Source organism: Numenius arquata, chromosome 8 (assembly GCF_964106895.1).
Source record: "Numenius arquata chromosome 8, bNumArq3.hap1.1, whole genome shotgun sequence".
Classification (NCBI taxonomy): Eukaryota; Metazoa; Chordata; class Aves; order Charadriiformes; family Scolopacidae; genus Numenius; species Numenius arquata.
The window spans coordinates 33,845,044-33,865,188 of NC_133583.1; the positions used below are offsets into that span (position 1 = coordinate 33,845,044).

At 51.2% G+C, this 20,145-nt stretch overlaps 1 protein-coding gene across 3 annotated transcripts; it reads left to right on the plus strand.

Annotated features, from left to right (window-relative positions):
- Nucleotides 1–12,678: 12,678 nt before the first annotated feature.
- LOC141467978 (flavin-containing monooxygenase 3-like) lies at nt 12,679–19,186 on the plus strand. 3 transcript variants are annotated; one of them, XM_074152730.1, is made up of 8 exons: nt 12,679–12,813; nt 14,652–14,840; nt 15,133–15,295; nt 16,172–16,314; nt 16,438–16,637; nt 16,766–17,124; nt 17,595–17,667; nt 18,339–19,186. In XM_074152730.1, the coding sequence occupies exons 1-8, from the start codon at nt 12,682–12,684 to the stop codon at nt 18,676–18,678; spliced, it is 1,599 nt and encodes a 532-aa protein (XP_074008831.1). In that variant the 5' UTR covers nt 12,679–12,681; the 3' UTR covers nt 18,679–19,186. The 3 variants fall into 3 exon arrangements, with proteins under 3 accessions (XP_074008831.1, XP_074008829.1, XP_074008830.1); XM_074152728.1 differs by having other exon boundaries at nt 12,682–12,813; nt 15,133–15,306; nt 16,183–16,314; XM_074152729.1 differs by lacking the exon at nt 14,652–14,840 and having other exon boundaries at nt 12,682–12,813; nt 15,133–15,306; nt 16,183–16,314.
- The last annotated feature ends 959 nt before the right edge of the window (nt 19,187–20,145 follow it).

Sequence of the window (20,145 nt, forward strand, 5' to 3'; positions counted from 1 at the left end):
GGCAGGGGTGAGGGAGTGTAGCACATCTCCTGCCCAGCCATGTCCTCCTCTCCTTTGCTAGTGGGATTTGATACAGGATTGTGGGCCAGTGCCCGTGTATGGACCTAGGGCACTTGAGGCTGGTCCTGCAGCCCTGGCTCTGCCTTGCCCCAGGAGAGATGGCAAAAGGCTGGATGGGAGCAGTGGGAATGGCTGGAGATGCATGGGAGAGCTGAGAGAAGAAAAGTGGAACAGCAGCTCTTTGGAGAAGAATTGGGGAATGGGTTGAGGATGGAGATGGGTCCATGACCCTTCATGCCTGGGAGGGGGCAGCAGAAGTGGAAACCATAGAGCCACAATCTGAAGCTCGTTACTGTGCTGGAAACCAGCTCTGGAGAGACCGATGGTGTGGGGTGGCAGCCAGCAGTGTAGGGGGAAGGTGTGTGTAGGAGGCTGCTGGCTGCCATCCTGCTGTGTGCCCTTCTCTGGGCTGTGCTGCCTGTTGGCATGGGCAGAGAGCTGACCTGAAATCACTGGAAGTGGCATCGGGGGCTCCATAAGAAGATGCTGGATTACCTACAGGAGAACTGATTGCACCAATGACGACTTGGATTTTACAGGGGCTGGAATACTGCACGTGGAAAGGAGGCATTTCTTCAGCCTTCTGCCCATGCTGTTCTTTGCTTGACTATCCTTTTTTTTCCCCCATCTTAGCAAGTATATGGCTTCCTACATATGCCCTCCTCTCCCTGCTGTCTGGCTTCTGGGTGACATTATTTTTGCAGATCTTTGTAGCTATGCTTTCGCTCGAAGCTCACAGCAGAAGGTGCATCTCCTGGTCCCTGCTTCCTGGGGCTGGTGGCCTCTTGCCCAACAGCCTTTTAGCCCAACAGCCACCCAAGAGCTGCTAACAGTGTGAAATCTGCAACAGTCTAGGCTTACTTATTTGGCCTAATCTGGTTTGGTGTGCTATTTTCTCTCATCCACTAGTTCTTGTGGTCCATCTGTTGGTGCCTTTGCTTGTCAGACATCTCTGCAGCCTGTTGACACTCCTTTTGCTTACAACAGTCTGAGCTGGTGCCAATAGCCCTGCACTTTGACATGGAAGTGGCCAAACTCTTTTTGGTGTCCTTGGCTCTCTTTGATGTGTTGCCTTGCTGCCCCAAGCTTACACACCCCAATGCATGCTATTCCCCAAGGTGGACCCCTCTTTCTCAACAGCCATGAGAAACATCCTACTTGCGGTGTTTCCAAAAGGAAAAATATGTCCTTGGTTGCTGTAAATAGCGCAGAGAAATGATTTCTCATGATCCTGCTAGGACCACTGTTTCTGTTGCTTGAGCCTCATAAGCTCCCTGGGCAAATGTCAGTGGAGAGCCCTTCTCACTGCTCTGTGGCTGGGCCCTTCCCATGCTGTTGACTTCACACAGGCCTTTAGGAGCCCCTGGGGAGCAAGAAGCCTGACTGTCCCAGGTGCTGTGAGAAACTGCCCTTTCCTCTGGGACATCAAGCCCTGCAAAGGGAAGATGAATGTGCCCACTTTACACAGGCCAAATGAAGCTAGGTGGTCCCCATCCTACCTCGGTACATTACAGTGCTTACAGTGTGACTGCTGCTTACTTCTGCCCCACATGACCATGGCTTTCTTACACCCCAGGTGTGTCCTGTCTATACAATGGGAAAGGTGGGGAGTGAAAATAGAGCAAAATTGTCTTATCCTTTCTGGGTCCATTTCTAGTCTTGTGCAGAAGCTCTACAACTGCAGCCCCGAGACGGGTTCCCAGGCAAGGGTCACAGATGCTGCTGCATCCTGTGATTAGCTCCAGCTTCATCCCCGTTCTGATGGTACAGCCTGAGCCGTGAGAAGCAGACACAGGGAGGCTGGAGACAGCATCGTTTTACTATCACGGTGACTATGGCAAAGCAGCAGCATCCAGGCCACCTGTGTGGCCACTGGCAGAACAGACTGGCCTGAATTCACACCTGTGGGCTTGTGCAGTGCAGAGATACAGCAGCAAATCGCAAGGGTCAGAGGTACAGCTGGCCTGGCCAAGGAAATCACACGGACCAACAGAGCCATCACTCCCCCCACAGGAGGGTACTCCCATCCGAAGGCAGTGGCAATGTGTCCCCAGAGCACCCCAAGTGCAGTCTAGTAACCAAACAAGTCCCTTGCAGTGTGTTCCTTGCATCTGAGGCTGCCCAGTGCATCACTTCCAGGCTGGCACAGAGAAAAAACTGGCCAGGAAAAAAGGAGGGTATTTCCCATATAGGGCCGTACAAAGAGAGCTCTGCTCCCAGCTCCCATGCCGCTATGAATCAGCCTCTTCCCAGCCCTTGGGGAAAGTGCCTCCAGAGGCAGACCGGGCATATGGAAATTTCAGCCCTTAAGTCAAATATTATTTCAAAGCTAATGACAAACAAAATCTATTTTTGCAGTGGTCTTGTTTAAAATATTTCCCCTTAATCCTCTTGAAATAGCAGTAATTGAAAACGGTTCTTTGAGATGCCAGTGCATACTTCTTTAATTATATCCTGCACTGCCTGTTTCCAATGAAAGGGCCCTATCTGTTTGCAGTTACTGGCCTTATGAAAACCAGGCTTGGGCCCAAGTCAGCAGGAACCGAAATAAGAAACATTTCCCTTCAGAGGCATCATTTGAGCTAATTAACTTTAATCAGCCCAGAAACATCTCTTTGAGATTTCTTCCCCCGCCTTGGAGCTGGTGCACATCCAAGCAGCCCCAAGGGTGAGGGCTGGTGGGGCAGTGCCATCCTTTTGTCTCCTCGTCCCCAGGTGCCAGACACTGTGACAGTCCTTGCTGATGCACTTCTGAGTGTTGTCCGGGAGAGGCGGAGGCTGGCAAAGCAGTCAGTGGCTGACCAGGCCTGCAAAATCATAGCCTGATGCAAGGGAAAGAGAAATCCTCTTCTGGAGCAAAAACTCAGGACTTTACAGGCAGTTTGAGCTGATGAGCTGTTTTTTTCCTGGGGTGGGATGGAGCTACCATACAAGGACCTGCAGCTGGAAAGTGTGTTTTTACAAACCTGCATTGATCATATTACAAAGAGGGAGCAATGAGCCACTGGCTGGAGCCACCACCATTTTTTGGAGGTGAGGACCTGACCTTTTGGAGAGGGAGTTTTCTGGGTGGGGAGCGGGTGAGGTGTTTTAAGGCTGAGGCTGCGAGAGGGGAGCTGGTAAGAGCAGGTGGCTGATGGGGCATCTTCCCAGCTCCAGGGCAGCACGTAAGCTGGAGGGCTGCTCCGAGCCAGGGCTGCGAGGTTTTGCACAGACTGCTTATAACAGCAGTGGCAAAGCAGAGCTTCGATGCTGCAGCAGTTAATTACAAAGAGCACCCCTGTGCTTAAACAGGGGCTTAAATCTTAGCACTTTCACTCTGTTTCCATGAAGGTGGTGGGTTTGGGATGATGCCGTCATCCAGGGGGGCGTGGGGATGTTCCCCAGTTTATGGGGCGATGGGTTCAGGTGCGCAGCCAGGTTGGGAGCGGGCCAGCGGCTCGTCCCGGTCCTCCCGCCTCGGCACAAGCCCGGGCACGGCAGCTCCGTGCTGGACCACGGGCAGCTTCGTTAAATGCCCCAGTCCGCCGTGGCGGTGGCAGAGCCGCCCCTCCGCCGCCCGCAGAGGGAGCTGAGCGCCCGCGGCTGCCGCGACGCCTCCGGTCCCAGCCCGGTCCCCGCGGGGCTCAGCCCCGGAGCGAGGGGAGGCTGAAGAGCAAACCGGGTCGAGCTGCGTACCGTCAAATCTCCCCGCGTGGGTTAGCTGATATATCGACGTGGGTCTGGTTGTGGACGCTGCTGGAGGAGCCAGTACCCGGAGCACAGCACCAACGGGGAGCAGGGCGCTCAGAGTGCCCGTGGGTGAAGGAAGGAAAGAGGGGAAAGGTGGGTGCACACTCCATGCACTTTCCACCCACCCGTGCTTGGTGCCTGGACTGTGCGTGGGGTGGGATTTGGGGCAGAGCTGCCAGGTTTCCCCCTAATCTGGTCCCCACAGTTCTGGGCTCACTCAGCATCACGGCTGTGGGCATGGGGAGCCTAGATATGCCCTGGACCACTTCACCCTGTGATCCTGGGGTCAGAGGGCTGGCTGTATCCATGCTGAAATCCGTCTGGGGCTGTTACTCTTTCCTGCCATGAGCATCTCTTGCTACATCTGAGCTATTTTGGACAGGAGCTGGATTAATTTCACCAAAATGCTTCTCACCTGCTGTTTAACCTGCACCAAGATTAAGCCCAAGGGAGGAATTGACCTCATCAGCTTGAGTCTTGGGGTCCTGAGGGCTCTAATGGGCTTTAATTGTCCCAAGCAGCTTTGCCTGGGACCCTTCTCTCCCCATTCCACAGATGTGGGCCCAGGAGTCCTATTTAAGCCCAGGCTCAGACATTCACCCTCTTCCTAAGCGTTTTCCCAAGACTTTGTATTGAATTTTGAGTAGGGAAGGTCCAATTTTCGCACCCTCCCTAGTGGGTTTATGTTCTTTTTTTCCTCTCAGTAGATAGGATGCTTCCCTAGGATAGGGAAAGTGGGCTGGGATTTTGATTAAATTCAGACTGGATGGTACCATGAATGTTCCTACTAGGGTGGGCTGTGGGCTCCAGGGCTGTCCTGGCTGAGCCTGAATGCCTGGAAATGCAACAAAGAGCTGGGAAAGCAACCAGCAATCCTTGATGTCCTGTCCCATGTCCCTGAACTGACCCAGGCAGAGCTAGTGTAAGAACAAGTCATGAAGGGCAACTTCTGCACCACTTGTGGAGGGCTCCAGGCTCTTTCAGAGTACAGAGGCAGACTTAAAAAATTCAACAGGTAAGGTAATTGATATCTTAATGCAAATGAACTCAAGCCTAGAGGCAACATCAGCTCCTTAAAACCCCTGCAGAGGACAGCCCTGTCACCTTGTGGGAGGAAAGAGTGATGTCATGTAGCCAACCTGCAGGACTGGGAGCAGCATGTTCCATAGGAGATCCGACTGCTCAGAGCAAGCAGCATCAGCAATGTCTTGTAATGTCATGAAAGGCTGTAGATGGTGGGGCTTTTGGATATTTCTTTTTTTTTTTTTTTTTTTTTGGCCAGATGCTGAGGAACCAGAGATTACAAAGTGTCTGCCAGGAAGGCAGCAGCCCCAGGAGCAGAAGGTGCTGCAGCAGCCTGGTGAGCCTCAGCACAAGCTGCAGGTCTCAGGCCTTGCATTACACCTGCCCAGCAGGTAAGGTTTAGGCCATGAGCAGCCTGTTATGAGACTGGGGGCTTTTCTGCCCCTAGATATCTTAGGGCTGCATCTTGTCAGGCCTTCCTAAGTGCCTGGCTCTCAGTCTCCCTGGCTGGTGATCCAGGGAAACCCAAGGGCAGGAGACATTGGCTGTGAATAGAAACTGATGCAGGAGCTGGTACAGAAAAATGGGGAAAATGTTCTTGCAAGCTTGTTTGCTGGGGCATTTAAAAGTAGTTACAGGAGCAGAAATGAGTGATTACCCACTTTGCTGACTGCTCCCTGTGCACTTGGAGAGATTTATTGACTGGTAGCAGAAGATCATATCCCCCTGTTCCAGATTGTCTGTGCAACTGAGCACTAATTATGGTTAATGGTTGTACTGAAGTGGATAATATTTTTTTTAGCATGACAGCAAGAATAATATGATTTAGCAATATCCCTACAGCAAAAAGGCCAGAAATTGTTCTGAGGTTATTTCTGCAAGCTTTGCACAACAGGCAGAGCAATGGCAAGAAGACAATGGGAAAGGGCATTGGCATGGAAGGAAATCAGTACCACCAATCCAGGGCTTGGGATGGCCTTATCCAACAGAATTGCTTATTCATCTGGGTACAGGAGAGCTCTTGGGGCAGCAAACCATGGGGAAACAGCCCCAGTGAAGGTTTCCCATGCAGAGATGTTTTTCTCCAGCTTCCTAGGTTGCAAGGGGCTTACAAGTTCATGGATCAGAGGTCTGCTTGTGGGGATGCACGCAGGGATAAGTGACAACCACAAGTCCTCTCTGCCCAAAAGCCTACAGCTCCTACCCAGTAGATGTGCAATGGAGAAAAAGAGGGCAGAAACGTGCAGCTGTGTTGGAGTGCAGGTCCGCAAGAACAAGCCGGCTGTGTTGTACCCATTGTTGGTCAAAGCCTTTTGCTTTCTACCATGAGGAATTTGGTGGTTTCACTTCAAAACCAATCTGATCACTATGAGTGTCTGGGAATGGGCCATGGGAAGGATAGACAGGTTGTGGGTGCGAAGTTGAGCAAAATAAGTAATATAAGCATAAAGGCATCTTAACAGTAGGGATATTGGTTTTGAATATGTAATATGGGGAAGTTATAAAATATATAAATACCTGAAACATCTCACAGAGTCATGGGGTACGTGACCACATACAGTGTAGAGAAAGCAATCTACAGGGCAAATAAAATGTAGGCTAGGGTTCAGGCTGGGGCAGCTGGGCTGCCTCCCCTGAGGCAGTGGTGGTTTAGCATCCCAAAAGGGCAGAGCTAGCTGGAATGCAAGTGTGGATATGAAAACCAGGATGCAAGGTGGGCTTTTGTGTAATAGATCCGGACTTTGAATTGAAAAAGCATCAGGATTTCACCTCGATTCAAGGTTTTTCCCAGGTCTCCTGGCACAGAAATCAGACAAACTGGATTGTGTATGTGATGCTAATGCCCGTTTAAGCATCTGGATGCATTTTACTTTATATGTGTATTAAGTATTTCCAGTATATGACTGGGAGCTATAAATACTCCCATAGTGACAGCAGGATACTGCTTAGTAAAGCTTTATTCAGGTCAGGTTTAGAACAGCCTGTGTACAGGAGTTACAGGAGGGACCTAGAGATGAACTTCAGGCTTTTATTTAAGATGTAGGAGGGTCATATTTTCCTTTCATTTTTGGTTGGTGGTTTTTTTCCTTCACAATAGGCATAAAGGCTAGAAATCTCCATTGTAAAGAAAGCTGATATTTCTCACTTAACAGCTTAGCCCCTAAAGCTGGGGCTTGAGCAGCCTTGCTTGAGGCAGCGGGCTGTCTCTCCTCAGAGCTGTTTTCCATGGTTTGAAGCTCTCTCCTTACCCTTTTCTAGTTCAAAATCATCTGCAAACAGAGCTCTAATTACCTGCCTGGTCAAGATTAAGAGTTATGAGCTGGTTTTTAAGGGAGCCTGCTTTCCCTGGCTCCTGCTCCAAGCAGCTCTAGAGACTGCAAAGTGTTTTCCCCAGCCAGGTCAGGAGTTCTTGGTGTGGGGAACACCCCTCTATGGTTCCCCGTGGTGAGTTGGGACCTTGGCACTCGGTCTGTTTCCAGGTTGGGGGAACTGGGATGTGATCCCTCCCTCATCCCTCTGCTCTCCTTCCCGCCCTACAGATGGGCTGCTGCAAGCTGGATGCTTCTGGGAGGGTTTGCTTGACTTCTCCTTTGGTATTCCCTCATGAATGACCATGTCCACAACAAATCTGTGCACAGGAAGAAATCAGTAAAAATTTCCTGCCTGCAGCTTGGGTGGGTGCCGTGGAGTTGGGCTGCTGCACTCAGAGACCATCCTCTGAGCACGTCCTCCGTCCTCCGGGGTGAAGCAGCCTTTCAGAGAGAAGGGACATTGTCTTCTTTAAGTGGGTTTCTTGTTACTGGCAATTACCAGAGCTAAAACCATAATGAGGCAACCTGATTCCCTGCTGCTGGGGAGCAGCAGTGCCCTGCAAAGAGAAAAGGGAACTTGTGCCGTGCCCTGGGAGGGCCAAGCACGACAACTTGACTGGACATTTTTCTCCTGCTCTGCCTTGGAGAAATCAGCCAGACTAGTGGTGAAGATACCCAGCTTGCAGGAGCTCATCTCCTGGCCTCTGAGCACCACCTCAGACTGCCAGCCCTCGGCCATAGCAGTATCAGGGCTTGCAAACTCCAGGTTTGCATCAAACTGCACCCTGGGTTTTGTGATCCCCATTGGAGGAGATAGGACAAGAACTGTCCCTGTGGAAATGCAGCACTGGAGGTGCTGATCTTGATTAGTCTTCCTTCTTTTGCAGCCTTCATCCCACTGAATGTCCTAAAGCTCTGGCAAATTTCTCCACTGAAGCAAGGAGGGGATTCTTGCCTTTCCATGAGGCACCTGAGCAAAATGCAGTGGTTCTTGCCATCTGTAGATGGCAACTTGCAATTCAATTCATCCATGCCACCGGGGCTCAAAGGCACAAGGTGAGGCCTTCCATTTGCCCATGGAGATTTGGTCTCAGGGTAGTAGCTGCCTTCCTGTTCCAGGGTGGTTAAACCAGATACCTTCTGCTGGGTACCTCTCTCCCGAGGACAGAAGGGAAAGCACGCTTAATTAACAGGAATTATATGATCGTTAAATCCACAAAACCTGTTCCAGGCAGGTGCGGTCACAAAGCACCCCAAAGCAGGTTTGTGCTAAGACTTGAGCCGCTGGTGTCCTGTTCGCTGAATAAAGGCTGTGTTGTTCCTTCTTTGGTGGGGGTGTGCAGAAAAACAGCTGAAACCTTGCAGTCCCAGTCTGGGACCTCACCAAGACTTGGGGCTCCAAGCAAGGCTTGCACATTTGTGATGGAGGACAGCCCTTTTCCTAGGGAGGTCCCTGCCAAAATACTGGCAGGGCAGGGGTAGGAGAAGCAGCCAGGAGGAAGGGGTTTTCTTGAGTGAAGAGTAACTCTTGGGTTGATTCCCATGTTTGGGAGCAGACCCCATGGGTTGTCAATGTCTGTAGCACCTCCGGCCCCAGGTGAGCTGCAGTAATTGCTGCAAGCATGGCAGCACACCTCTGCATGGCAAGAGCTGTGTAGCACCAGCTGGAGTGGCACTTTGCCTGGGTTGTGGTGAAGGCATTTGGCGCACGTGTCCTTGTGGGTCTCTGCCCCTGCCTGACAGGTTGTGTAAGGCTTGGAGCAGAGCAGAAGCTGGGTAAACACTTACGTGCCTTTGTTTCAGGTGGTTGCCCAAGAAAAGGACAATCCTGTGTGATATCCTGAGAACCAGGTACCTTCAAACAGCTTATGCTGCAACGGGGGCGGCTGTGGCTTCCCGTAAGGTTTTGCCTGATGCTCTCAGCAGTTTCTGGTGTTCTAAGGATTCTGCTGGTATCCAGGCAGCACTGCTGGAAAATAGCACAAGGGCAGGATAAAAAATGAGGGAGAACAGAGGATAAGGATAAATCCCAGAGAGGGCATGGAGATGGGCTGGAGGTCTGCAGGACTAAAAGCTCCAAGGCTGGGTCATAGGATAGGGGTAAACGGTTTACAGGAGAGATGTCTTTGAGATAGATGCAGTGAAACGTGTTACCCTGTTGCAACTTCCATACCTAAAAAAGATTTCATGGGAGGTGTGGTGAGTTTTTGGTTGGTTTGTCCTTATCTGGGAAGGTGGCTGTGGTGAGCCATGAAGCTGAGGGTAAGCAATGCCTTCAGAGCTCCCTCACCTCTGCTGAAAGGCTGGAGATCAGAGCAGCTCCCTAGGGAACCGCAAAACAAATTTACCGGACTGACACACGGGTTAAGGAGAGCAAAAGGACACTGTTACATTTGCTCCCACATGACAAGGCACTGGCCCCCCTTGAGGACCTCCATCCATCAGCCCTGAATCTAATGGGAACAGTCCTGCAGTCCTTTCCTGGAAGGATTTCGCTCACAAACAAAAATGAGGAAGAAGGGTGGGGAAAAGCAAATGAAAAATGTGTCTTTAGCTGTGTTCAAGAAAAACAAGAGCCGGCCTGGGAAGCGCTCCGATGCAATTAGCGCAGAGCAAATGGGAGGTGAATGCTCTTGTTTACTGCCTCACATTTTATAACTCCGGCTGTGGATTTATTGTCCCCTTACCAGCCGTGGCTGCCGCAGTGCTGCTGGCTGCTCTGGGGGGCTCTGCCCTGCCTCCCGAGCGTGGGGTGTTTCTCATTTCACGCTTCAAAGATGGTTGAACAATGTAGCTGCACATCAAAGGGCTGAGCGGAGCCCAAGGGATGCGGGAGGAGAGGGGGATTGCCTGCCCCATGGGAGTCACGGGCGCCCGTGGGGCGCGGGGCCCCAGCGCTCCCCAGCCGGGCCAGCGGCGCCTCCGGCACGTTTGGTTCATCCCTGGCTGCCACAGGAGTCGGGAGCCCAGCTGTGGCCCTGCAGTTGTGCCTGGCAACACGCTCTGGCAAAGATCAGAAGAGCCCCTGGGGATGTCCCCTCGGCGGGGACGAAGGCTGCTCGTGGCCAGTGCAGTGCCTGGCTGGCCCCCGGCTGACTGCTGCCGTCAAGGTTCTGCGCTGGGGCTTATTCCCCTTCGGTACACAGAGGGATCTTCCTCTTTCTGTCTGTTTCGATGGAAATGTTCCTCGGGGAAGCATCTGGCCCTCGCTGTGGGTGTTGTGCTGCATCCAGCGCCACAGAGCCTGGTCCAGCTGAAGCAGGAGCGGTGTGGCACGTGGGCAAGCTGCTGCCCAGCCTTGCAGCCAGGGTCTCTGCCAAGCATCCCTCTGGCTGCTGTCTCGGGGAGCCTTCACATGCAGCAAAGGGGTCAAAATGGGAGGATTTTTCACCTTCTGCTTTGCCACCGCTACCAGCGGGAGGGTTGAGGGTGGCTGCACAGGGACTGGCTGTGGTGGCCAGTGAACCCTGCCCACCGCCCACACCAGCCCTTGGTTAATGAATACACGTGTGTCTCTTGGGGCCACAGCCCTGATGGCAGCCAGGACAAACAGAGCTGCAATCGCACGAGCTGTACAAGGGGTTGGGGTCACGGCATACACCAAGGCCTCTCACAGCTCCTGTCCCTGCAGGCTGTCCCCAGTAAGATTCCTGTTATCATGCTGTAGCCCGCTCTGAGCATTGCAGGAAGCTATTTCCAGCCTCAGCCATGCCACTGGTGTGAGGCAGCTTTGGCCTGGAAGGTGGCAGGTTTTTGTAGATGTGACTGCTTTTTCCTGGTTGTTCTTGCTCTTTTGGATGTTAGAAGTGCTATTCTGCTCTTTCATTCCTGTAACATGATAAAAAGTCAAACAGGAGTTTGCAGATGTTGGGCAGAACTACTTCTAGTTTAGAAGTGTTGAAGCTTTTGATTTTTATTTTTTTTCCCCACAGGAAAAACCACTCTAACTCTCTCCTTTTCTCTGCCTACCCACACCTGCAGTTCTATTTCCCTTCATCTTGTCTTTTTGGGGGGGAGGGGGAGGAAATCCAAAATCTTGGGTGTTTTCTTTTTGTTTTTTTTTTTTCCTCCGTTGGAGGAAAATGGCAGCTGGGAAATGATTACTCGAGGTCCATGGCCTTTTCCTCTTTCAGATGCTTGGCAGCTGTGTCACTCCAGGCAAATGATTGACTCTTCCTGCACTTTTGTTCCCCTCCTTCTGCCTTGGGTTGATCTTTCCTATTCCCGTGCCAGGGCCAGGAGCGGGCATGCTCTCTCACTGTGCATAGCTCCTGAGTGTCATTTTCTGATGAATGTTTTAATTCATAGAAGTCCTTCTCTTCCAGGTTGTGTCCTGCAGGAGAGGACCCACACCTCCTCTAGGCTGGGAATTCATAAAGTCAGCTTGGCAGTTTGTTTGTATTAAGTCAACTTAACCAGGACACCAAAGCTGTTCCCTTGGAAAGCCCAGCCAGTTTGGCAGACAGTGGAGAAATTAACGCTTTCATTCTTTTTCACTTCAGTTGTTCAATCATTTTTCTAGCATTCTCTGCTCTATTTTATTTCAAGTCAATTTAGCATGAATTAACAGCCCAGCTTAGACAGTTTTAGAGACTCCAGAAACTTTCAAACGGGCATACTCCCAGCTGAACGGTTCTCCCCCAGGACCTGTCTGGAGGCAGGGGTTTGATGGATGAACTCACACAATGAGTCTTAGATGAAGAGTGCAGAGATGGATTGGGATTTACGAACGGAGTCCTCTGCACTTGCCTGTGCTTTGTCCTTCCCCACAGATGTCCTCTGACGCACACTTGGCCTGTTTATTAGAAGGGGGTAACGCAGTCAGACACTTCAAACAGGAACCTGCCCAATGCTGGGGTGGTTTGTCCGTGGGGTGGCACTGCCAGTTGCCCTCTTTGCAGGGGAATAACTGCAGTGCTGGAGTGGAAGGATGGGGCAAGGTTGGGCAGCCTGGTCCTACCTGCTGTTCTTCATGAAACGGGCATTGCTGTGCTGTTTTGGAGAGGTATGTGTATGCAGGCGTATGAAAGATGCTGCTCATTCCAAGAGCTGGAGGTGGCTGCCGCTGCTCAGTGACCCTGGGCTCTATCTTGCAATAATCTCAGTCCAACACTTTATTTCCTAATTTAGGAGCTCTGCGCCCACAGCTCCTCCTCACGTTACAGCTCCAGGCTTGCTAAAGTCCAAACAGCACAAGTCGCTCATTGAAACAGCCCTTTGGCGCTGGCCCTGCCTCCCGTGCAACGCTGCATAAAAGAGCTTTGCTCCTCTTTCAGGGGAGCTCCTCCTCAGCTGCCACTCCTCTCCGTGAGAGAGCCCCTGGGTACGAGAAAGCTCTCCTACCCTGCCCCGTACTCATACCTGGGGGCTGCACGGGAAGCAGGTGAGCAAGGATCAGCAAGAAACCCCCCAGGTTATTTATGGAGCTGGGGAAGTTGTGCTGGGGAGGAGGTGCCCTTCTCCCTTGGGGCTGGTGGCTGCAGACCCACCTGGGTGAGCATGTCCAGCTGGTCTCCACTCCATCACAGCCATGTTCTTCCCCAGGCAGGGCGGCATGGTGCGGCGTGTGGCAGTGGTGGGCGCCGGCGTCAGTGGGCTGGCAGCCACTAAGTGCTGCCTGGAAGAGGGGCTGGAGCCTACCTGCTTTGAGCAGAGCGAGAACATCGGGGGGCTCTGGCACTACACGGTGAGTGGCTTTGGCTGCCTGGTTTCAGAGCTGGCTGGGAAAACTTGTGTCCTCAGTGCTGGGAGGCTGCATCCAATGTGCCTGCACCCTCTTGCTCTGCTTTGATGTGTGCGCGTGGGAGGGCTTGGCTGGTTTAATTCAGGTCCCCACGCCCCCTCCTTTACCCTGGGAACAGCCTGGCCATCCCTTGGCTTGCTGAGCCAAGTCCTCTCTAAACTGTCAGCCCCTCTCCTTTGGGGATGGAGGGAGCCACCAGCTTCTCCCCAGCTAAGGGGCTGCAAATCCCTCAGAGCTGCTCTGAGGATGTGCTCCCATTCCCCTTAAAGTCCATGGAGATAGGGACAGCTCTGAAATGCAGGTCTTCAGGCCCTGCAAAAGTCTCCTTGTAGGGCTGCCAGCTGTGACCCCACCTTGGGGAGCACTTGCCGCTGCTCAGGGTCGCTCTCAGCGTGCTTTTACATAATGGCCATGCAGCATGAAGCTGAAAAGGAACCTAAATGAATAGTTAGAGGGGCAGACCCAGAGTCACTTCGTGCCACATGCCCACCCGCTGGCAGGCTGGGGCTAAGGGATCAGTTTGAAGTGGGATCGTGGTTGCAGGACCAGTTCAGGGCGCTGTTAGGGAAAGGAATTAAGCCTGTGTGAGTTAAACCCTGGAGCAGAGGGGAGGGAAGGAAACTTGCGCTGGGTGATCTGAAACATTCAACTCATCTAAAACATGGACCACATGGTTTTGGTCTTTTCTGGGGAGGGCTCCAGCGAATTCCTCTAGAAAGTTTGGCAATACTTTTTGATATTTATAATGAAGAATTTCAGATCAAAATCACCACTGAGGAGAAAAGTCAAAAGCACTTTAGCTCCTTCTCTGGCTTTTTTCAGTTTGTTTGTTGTTTTGTTTTTTTTTTATTGGAAGTTGGTAATCATTTGGCCAACCCAATTATGAATTTTCCAGTGCAGAAACTCCATCTGCATTTTTCCTAGCTCTGTCCTGGCACCAAAGCCATCGGGGAAAGGAAATACATGACCTGTGTTTTGTGCTGTTAAGTGCTAAGTGTCAGGGCAGACATAGCAGGTGCCCCCGCAGTGGGGACAGGGCAATCTGTGGGGCTGGCCATTTTGGGCAGGACCGGACCAGGCCAGCCTGGACCCTACTGAACACATGGTGATCTTGGGGATTTTGGCAGATCTCCCGTGTCCTGCCCTGCTAGATAGGCAGGACTCTGGCTGGCACCCCAGGCCAGACCTGCCCCATGGTTGCATAAAGCATGGGCAGCTGAGCTGCTGTGCCAAAGCAAATGTGCCTGGCTGGGCGTCTGCCTTTGCTTGGGCAATCACCAAGACCATGCACACAAAGGAGCGATGTCCAGGCACGCCTGCGGGATTTTGGAAGCTTTACAGGCAGACCAGGAGGAAGCTGGACACTGGGAGGTCCCATGTTACTTTTCTCCTGTGATGTTTTGCACATGTCCGTGTGCACATGTAGCTATGTCACACCTGACCTCCTCATGCTTTCTGGATGTGCAGTGGAGAGGGTCTGGCATGGTCCTTCCACAGTGCTCCCTTGCCTTGAGGCTTCCACTTTCCATGGCAGGTGCACATGTAACTGGCTCCAAAATGCCTTGGGTGATGCAAATCCTTTCCCCGGCCTGTTAAGACCTTCTGTGCTCATAAGGAGTTATTTGGTTATTGCACTTGATGGCTTTGCCATTTTTCTCTGGATCCAGCCCGGAGGTAGAGGTCTGGGGGTTATGATATCTGGAGAAACTGATGCAGGGCTCCAGGACAAGCAGGGGTCATGTCCCCTCTAATGGGAGACATCCATGCTTCTCTCTCTCCAGGACCAGGCAGAGGAAGGCAGAGCAAGCATCTACCGCACCGTCTTCACCAACTCCTGCAAAGAGATGATGTGTTACCCCGACTTCCCCTTCCCTGATGACCACCCCAACTACATGCACAATGCCAGGCTCCAGCACTACATCTGCAAGTATGCTGAGCACTTCAACCTGCTCCGGCACATAAAGTTCAAGGTAAGAAACCTGGCGTGGGGAGGGGCAGTGAGTAGTGGGGGGACCTGGGAAGGAGGGACATTGATCTCCCGGCCACAGAGAAAATCCTGGAAGAAAATATTCCAGGGGGGTAAAATGTCCTGGTTTTGTTAAAGCATGTCTCATCAGATCCCCTCTTTGTGCACTCCCCAGAGCTGCCATCATCAGGCAAACATCCCTGAGCTCCCCAGGATCTCTGAATCCCACTGACTCCCTAAACCTCTTGGTCTGTTTCGTGGACACCCACGGATCTCTTTCTTTTGTTTCCTTTAAGACACTGGTCACCAAGGTTAAAAAACGCCCAGACTTTTCTGTGACGGGGCAATGGGAGGTGGTGACCCAGAGAGATGGGAAGGAAGAGACGGCAGTTTTTGATGCTGTTATGGTTTGCTCTGGGCATCACGTCTACCCTAACCTCCCCCTTGCTGAATTCCCAGGTAAGCTGCATGTATGGAATTCATCCCCTGGGACACAGCCAGGCAGATACTTTCCATCACAATGTTCTTCCCTGAAAAAATGCCTTTTCAACATTAAAGAGAGAGCAATATTTTGTGGGATGGGGGTCTGTTCAGGAAACCTAAACCTAATTTTTATCAGAAAAAAAGACTCAGTATCCAGACTATATGAGAGCAAGGACAATGGCAGTCTTTCTCAGAAAAAAAAAAATATATTTCAGGCTGTTTCCTTTAACAGAAGATTTTTTTCATAAAAGGATTTTGGAAAACACTTTTTTTTGGGCATTTTCCCATGATTTCTAGTACCAATGTCATGCGTGTTACCTAACAGCCTTTGCCTCCCTGTGTATGGGCACATTATTAGGAAAAAATCTCTCTGGCAAGAAATATTTGGTGCTGAGGGTCTGTTTTGAGTACACAGACTTGAAGAATCAACTGGTTACAAAAACTCCTCTCAGGTCCTTTGCCATCTTCTCTCTTAAAAATTAAAGCTGCTTCCCTGTGGCTTGCTACCATAAGGGTGTAAAGCCGCACTGAGGGGATAGACTGTGGTTGTCCAGGTGCCTCAGGGCAATGCTAGGGTTACAATAGTACCCTTTTTAGGGTACAGAAACACCATGCAAAGGTATTCTGTACTTGCACACTCTTTCTCTTTAAGTATTGAAAGAAGCCAGAAACAAACCCATAGTAGGATGGAATTTGCAGCATCCCTCTGTGTACAGGAGACATCTGCTACTGTGAGAAAAGCTCAGACGGATGCTCAAAGAGCATCTGTGGGAAGGGGAGATCCCAAGGCCAGCACAGCCTCTCCTTTTCATTTCTGGGATGAATTATGGCCCTTTCTGTTCTCCTTCTCAGGAATACAGAAGTTTAAAGGCTGCTATTTCCACAGCCGAGAGTACAAGGAGCCAGAGAAGTTCAGAGGGAAGAAGGTGCTGGTGATAGGCTTGGGCAACTCCGGCTGTGACATTGCAGTGGAGCTCAGCACCGTGGCATCGCAGGTACAGGGACCTACACCAGAACCAATTGAAAAGGAGGGAGGTCCCCCCATCTGCTCAAGCACTGGCCACTGCCTCTGTGGGACTATCATGGCGGCAACTCACCCTATCTGTCTGTCCTCCCAGGTCTACCTGAGCTCCCGAAGTGGATCCTGGGTGATGAGCCGTGTCTGGGACAATGGCTACCCCTGGGACATGCTGGTCATCACTCGTTTCCAGACCTGGCTGGGGAACATCCTCCCTAGGGCACTCAGTGACTGGCTGTATGTGAGAGGCATGAACCGGTTCTTCAAGCACGAGAACTTTGGCCTCATGCCACTGAATAGGTACGCACGGGGCCATCCATCCCCAAACTACCTGGGGGTGCTGATTTTGGATGGGGCTGGACTATGCCTATCCTGGGCTGGCAGCAGAATCCACCTCTGTGACACCCTTACCATGTTTGCTCTTGCAGAACTTCTCGCAAGGAGCCGGTGTTCAACGATGACCTCCCGAGCCGTATCGCCTGTGGCATGGTGGTGATGAAGCCGAACGTGAAGGAGTTCAGAGAGACGTCTGTCTTGTTCCAAGATGGGACTGTGCAGGATGATGTCGATGTGGTAGTCTTTGCCACTGGTTACACTTATGCCTACCCTTTCATGGAGGATGATTCCATCATCAAAAGCAGGGACAATCAGGTCACCCTCTACAAAGGCATTCTTCCCCCTCAGCTCGAGAAGCCAACCATGGCAGTTATTGGGCTGGTCCAGTCCCTTGGACCCATCATCCCAACAGCAGACCTCCAGTGCCGCTGGGCAGTCAAGGTGTTTCAGGGTAGGTAGTTGGGCGTGTGCTGGGTGAAGGTCTGTTTTCTGTTAATGGGAAGTAGCCTTTCCCAGCAGCAATGTGCAGCTTGAAACTGAAAATCAGGGCAGTGCCTGAGAGCTTAGGACCATAATGTGGCTTGGCCAGAAATGCCAGTAATGGTATTATTACCAGTAATGGGTTCTCTGTGTGATGGGGTGCCTTGAACTGTCACTTTTCAGCCCACTGCAGTAGCAACAAGATCTCTGTGGTGAGGCTGCCTGGGGAAGAAGAACCTCTTGGGCATCACTACACAACTTCAAGGACAGGGGAGCCAGTGTTGTCACATCCACACCCAAGCTTGACCCAAGCCCAGATCTTGATACGAAAGGGCAGAGAGGCACCCAAGGGCTCAGCTGATCCCTGCAAACCCCACCTGCAGCAGGAGGGATCTCTTGGGCATCATGTGCCTTTGCCAATGCTCTTCCTGCTCTTTCCAGGGCAGTGCACGCTCCCCCCGGTCAGTGAGATGATGGATGATATTGATGAGAAGATGGGGAAGAAGCTCAAGTGGTAAGTGCAGCTCATGGGACTCTTGTCCTGGCAGAAGATATCTGCCATTGTCTCGACCCCAAGTGAGGTGGACGCAGGCACTGTGGAGACCTGAATCAGGCAAGTTTAGGTGGAAAATTCATGATGGAAAGATTTCCTGTTTGAAAATGCTCATTTGCCATCACTGAGTGTTATCAAGCCAAAAAAGCACTTTTCATTCACATAAAATCAGGGTGAGGCCCCAGCAGAAATAGAACATTTCCATCATTATTCTTCAAAGTGACACTTTCTCGTTCCATAAAGTCCATGAAAGTGCCTTGCTTTCCCCCTCTCTGAGACAATCTGATATTATAGTGAAGCAATAATTTAAAAATATGAATATAATCAGTGAAAGCTGAACCTCGCCCAAGCAATGTTTTATTTTTGTTTTTAGAAACCGTTGCATTGTAGGAAGTTTCAAAACGCAGTGTTTTCTTGTGAGCCAGATTCCTCCACTAGCAGCGGCAATGATGCGTGTCCCCTGGAGCCGTGGCCCCCAGCCAGCTCCATTCCCCAAATTTGGTGGGAGAGAGCAGAGGACCGACTCTGCCTTCACTGTGCTTAAAGAAATAACTTAAAAATAAAAGAAAAATAAAAGAGCGGGGGGGGAGCTTAAAGCAGTCCCTCTTTTTCCCCTTCTCTCTCCCCTGAAGGTATGGGAACAGCACCACACTGCAGACGGACTATATCACCTACATGGATGAGCTGGCCTCGGCCATCGGTGTGAAGCCCAGTGTGCTGAAGCTCCTGCTGACAGACCCGCAGCTGGCTCTGAAGGTCTTCTTTGGCCCCTGCAGCCCCTACCAGTTTCGGCTGGTGGGCCCGGGGAAGTGGAGCGGGGCCAGAAAGGCCATCCTCACCCAGTGGGACCGAACCCTGCAGGCCACACGGACACGCATCACCCCTCCTGCCCCCTCCACCTTCCCCTGCCTGGCCATGCTGGGAGTGCTCTTCCTCCCGCTTCTCCTCCTCCTCACTGTCCTTTACTGCTAGGGGACCCCAGGGAGATGTGGCAAGGATGGGGAGAGAGGCAGGAGTACCAAGTGGTGTGCATGCACGGGATGCTTTCCCCTGCTGGGCAATGTGTACTGCTGCCTTGCTCATTACCCTGAAAATAACTCCTCAAGAGATCCCTAAAAAATGGCATTGATAAACCAAGTGCAATTTCCATGCCTGGTAAATTTAGGAGGTTTCTCAGCTGGGGATATGGAAGAGTGTAAACACCAGCCCCAGTAAGTAACGTTGGTTATTTTGTCCCTCTAAATGCATTCAAGTAGTGGTGCATTACTATACGTCTTTAAATCTTTCCCTGTCTACTGCCTTTTTTTTCTGGTGGAAAATTAGAGTCAACGTGTTTGGGTTTTTTGAGAAAAGTTTTGATGTAGAGCTTGTGCTCTGGCTAAAATGACCTTGCCTGAATTGGCGCTTTTGAAAAATAATTTTCGTAACAAGTAAAGAAAAACATCCGTGTTTTTCTCTAGTGGGGAAAGATGCCCAAATGAAAAAAAAAAAAAAAAGAAAAACCCAGATTAAAATAATGAGAGGAATATTCTGGCATATAAACAAATGGCCCACCAGCTCTCAGAACAACGTCTGCACTTCGCTTGAATATGTGAGCATTAAAAAACTGAGATGAACAGTGTCTGCCAGCCAAAATGCCTGGCCCAGCTGCAGTGTGTAACCCATCATTGTGGCTGCTGTGGCCATGGAGAGAGCATTCCTGGAGACATCCCTCTCTGAGCCATTCCGCTTCCCACCGGGCATCACCGGCCCTGCAGCTACAGCTTGGATGAGCACCTGTGCTTTAGCTCACCCCTGTCTGTGGCCGCTCCTAAAGTTTGTCCAGGGGTGACGAGGATGTGCCATCTGCCCAATTACCCACCCTGGGGACGGTAAAGCCTCCAAGGTTCACCCTCACCTGAGCAAGTGGGGAGAAGCTGGGCCAATCCTAGTGAGCTGTCGAACTCCTGATATAGCTGGATCCTGTGGCTTTTTCTTTGTGTCCATCTGCTGGGGGTAGAACCAGCCCATGGGATGATTTCAGTGCTCCCCAAGAAGCGGGCAGCTGGGGGCATCTTGGCTTTTCTCCTCCACACAGCAATAACCTAGCTTTGCAAAATGCTCCATGGTTTTAAGAAAGGCACCCTGTAAATGCAAAATAATATCATTACTGTGGGCTCTAGCCCTGGAAATGAGACTACAGAACGCCTGCTGTTCCCTTTTCAGTGCCTCTGCCTCAGTGCTCTGCTAGCGTGCTTCCTCCTGCCAGGAGACAAAGGGGTTTGCTGGCTCTTATTTCTTCCAGTTCAAGTGATGCATACCCGTGGTGGGAAGCAATCCTTTCCTACGACTGTGGTCCAACTCAAGACCTAAGACGTACTGACTATCTCAGAAACAAACATGAATAAAAATATAGTGGCATCATTTGATCAGTTTTCTTTTTTTAATTCTCTTGCAACT

What these genes read in the sequence shown, in the direction of transcription:
- LOC141467978 (XM_074152730.1), top strand. Translation starts at nt 12,682, where the DNA reads ATGGTGCGGCGTGTGGCAGTGGTGGGCGCCGGCGTCAGTGGGCTGGCA. An exon ending in TCCGGCACATAAAGTTCAAG is followed by an intron (nt 14,841 to 15,132) that starts GTAAGAAACCTG and finishes GTTTCCTTTAAG; the next exon opens with ACACTGGTCACCAAGGTTAA. An exon ending in GGCCTCATGCCACTGAATAG is followed by an intron (nt 16,638 to 16,765) that starts GTACGCACGGGG and finishes TTGCTCTTGCAG; the next exon opens with AACTTCTCGCAAGGAGCCGG.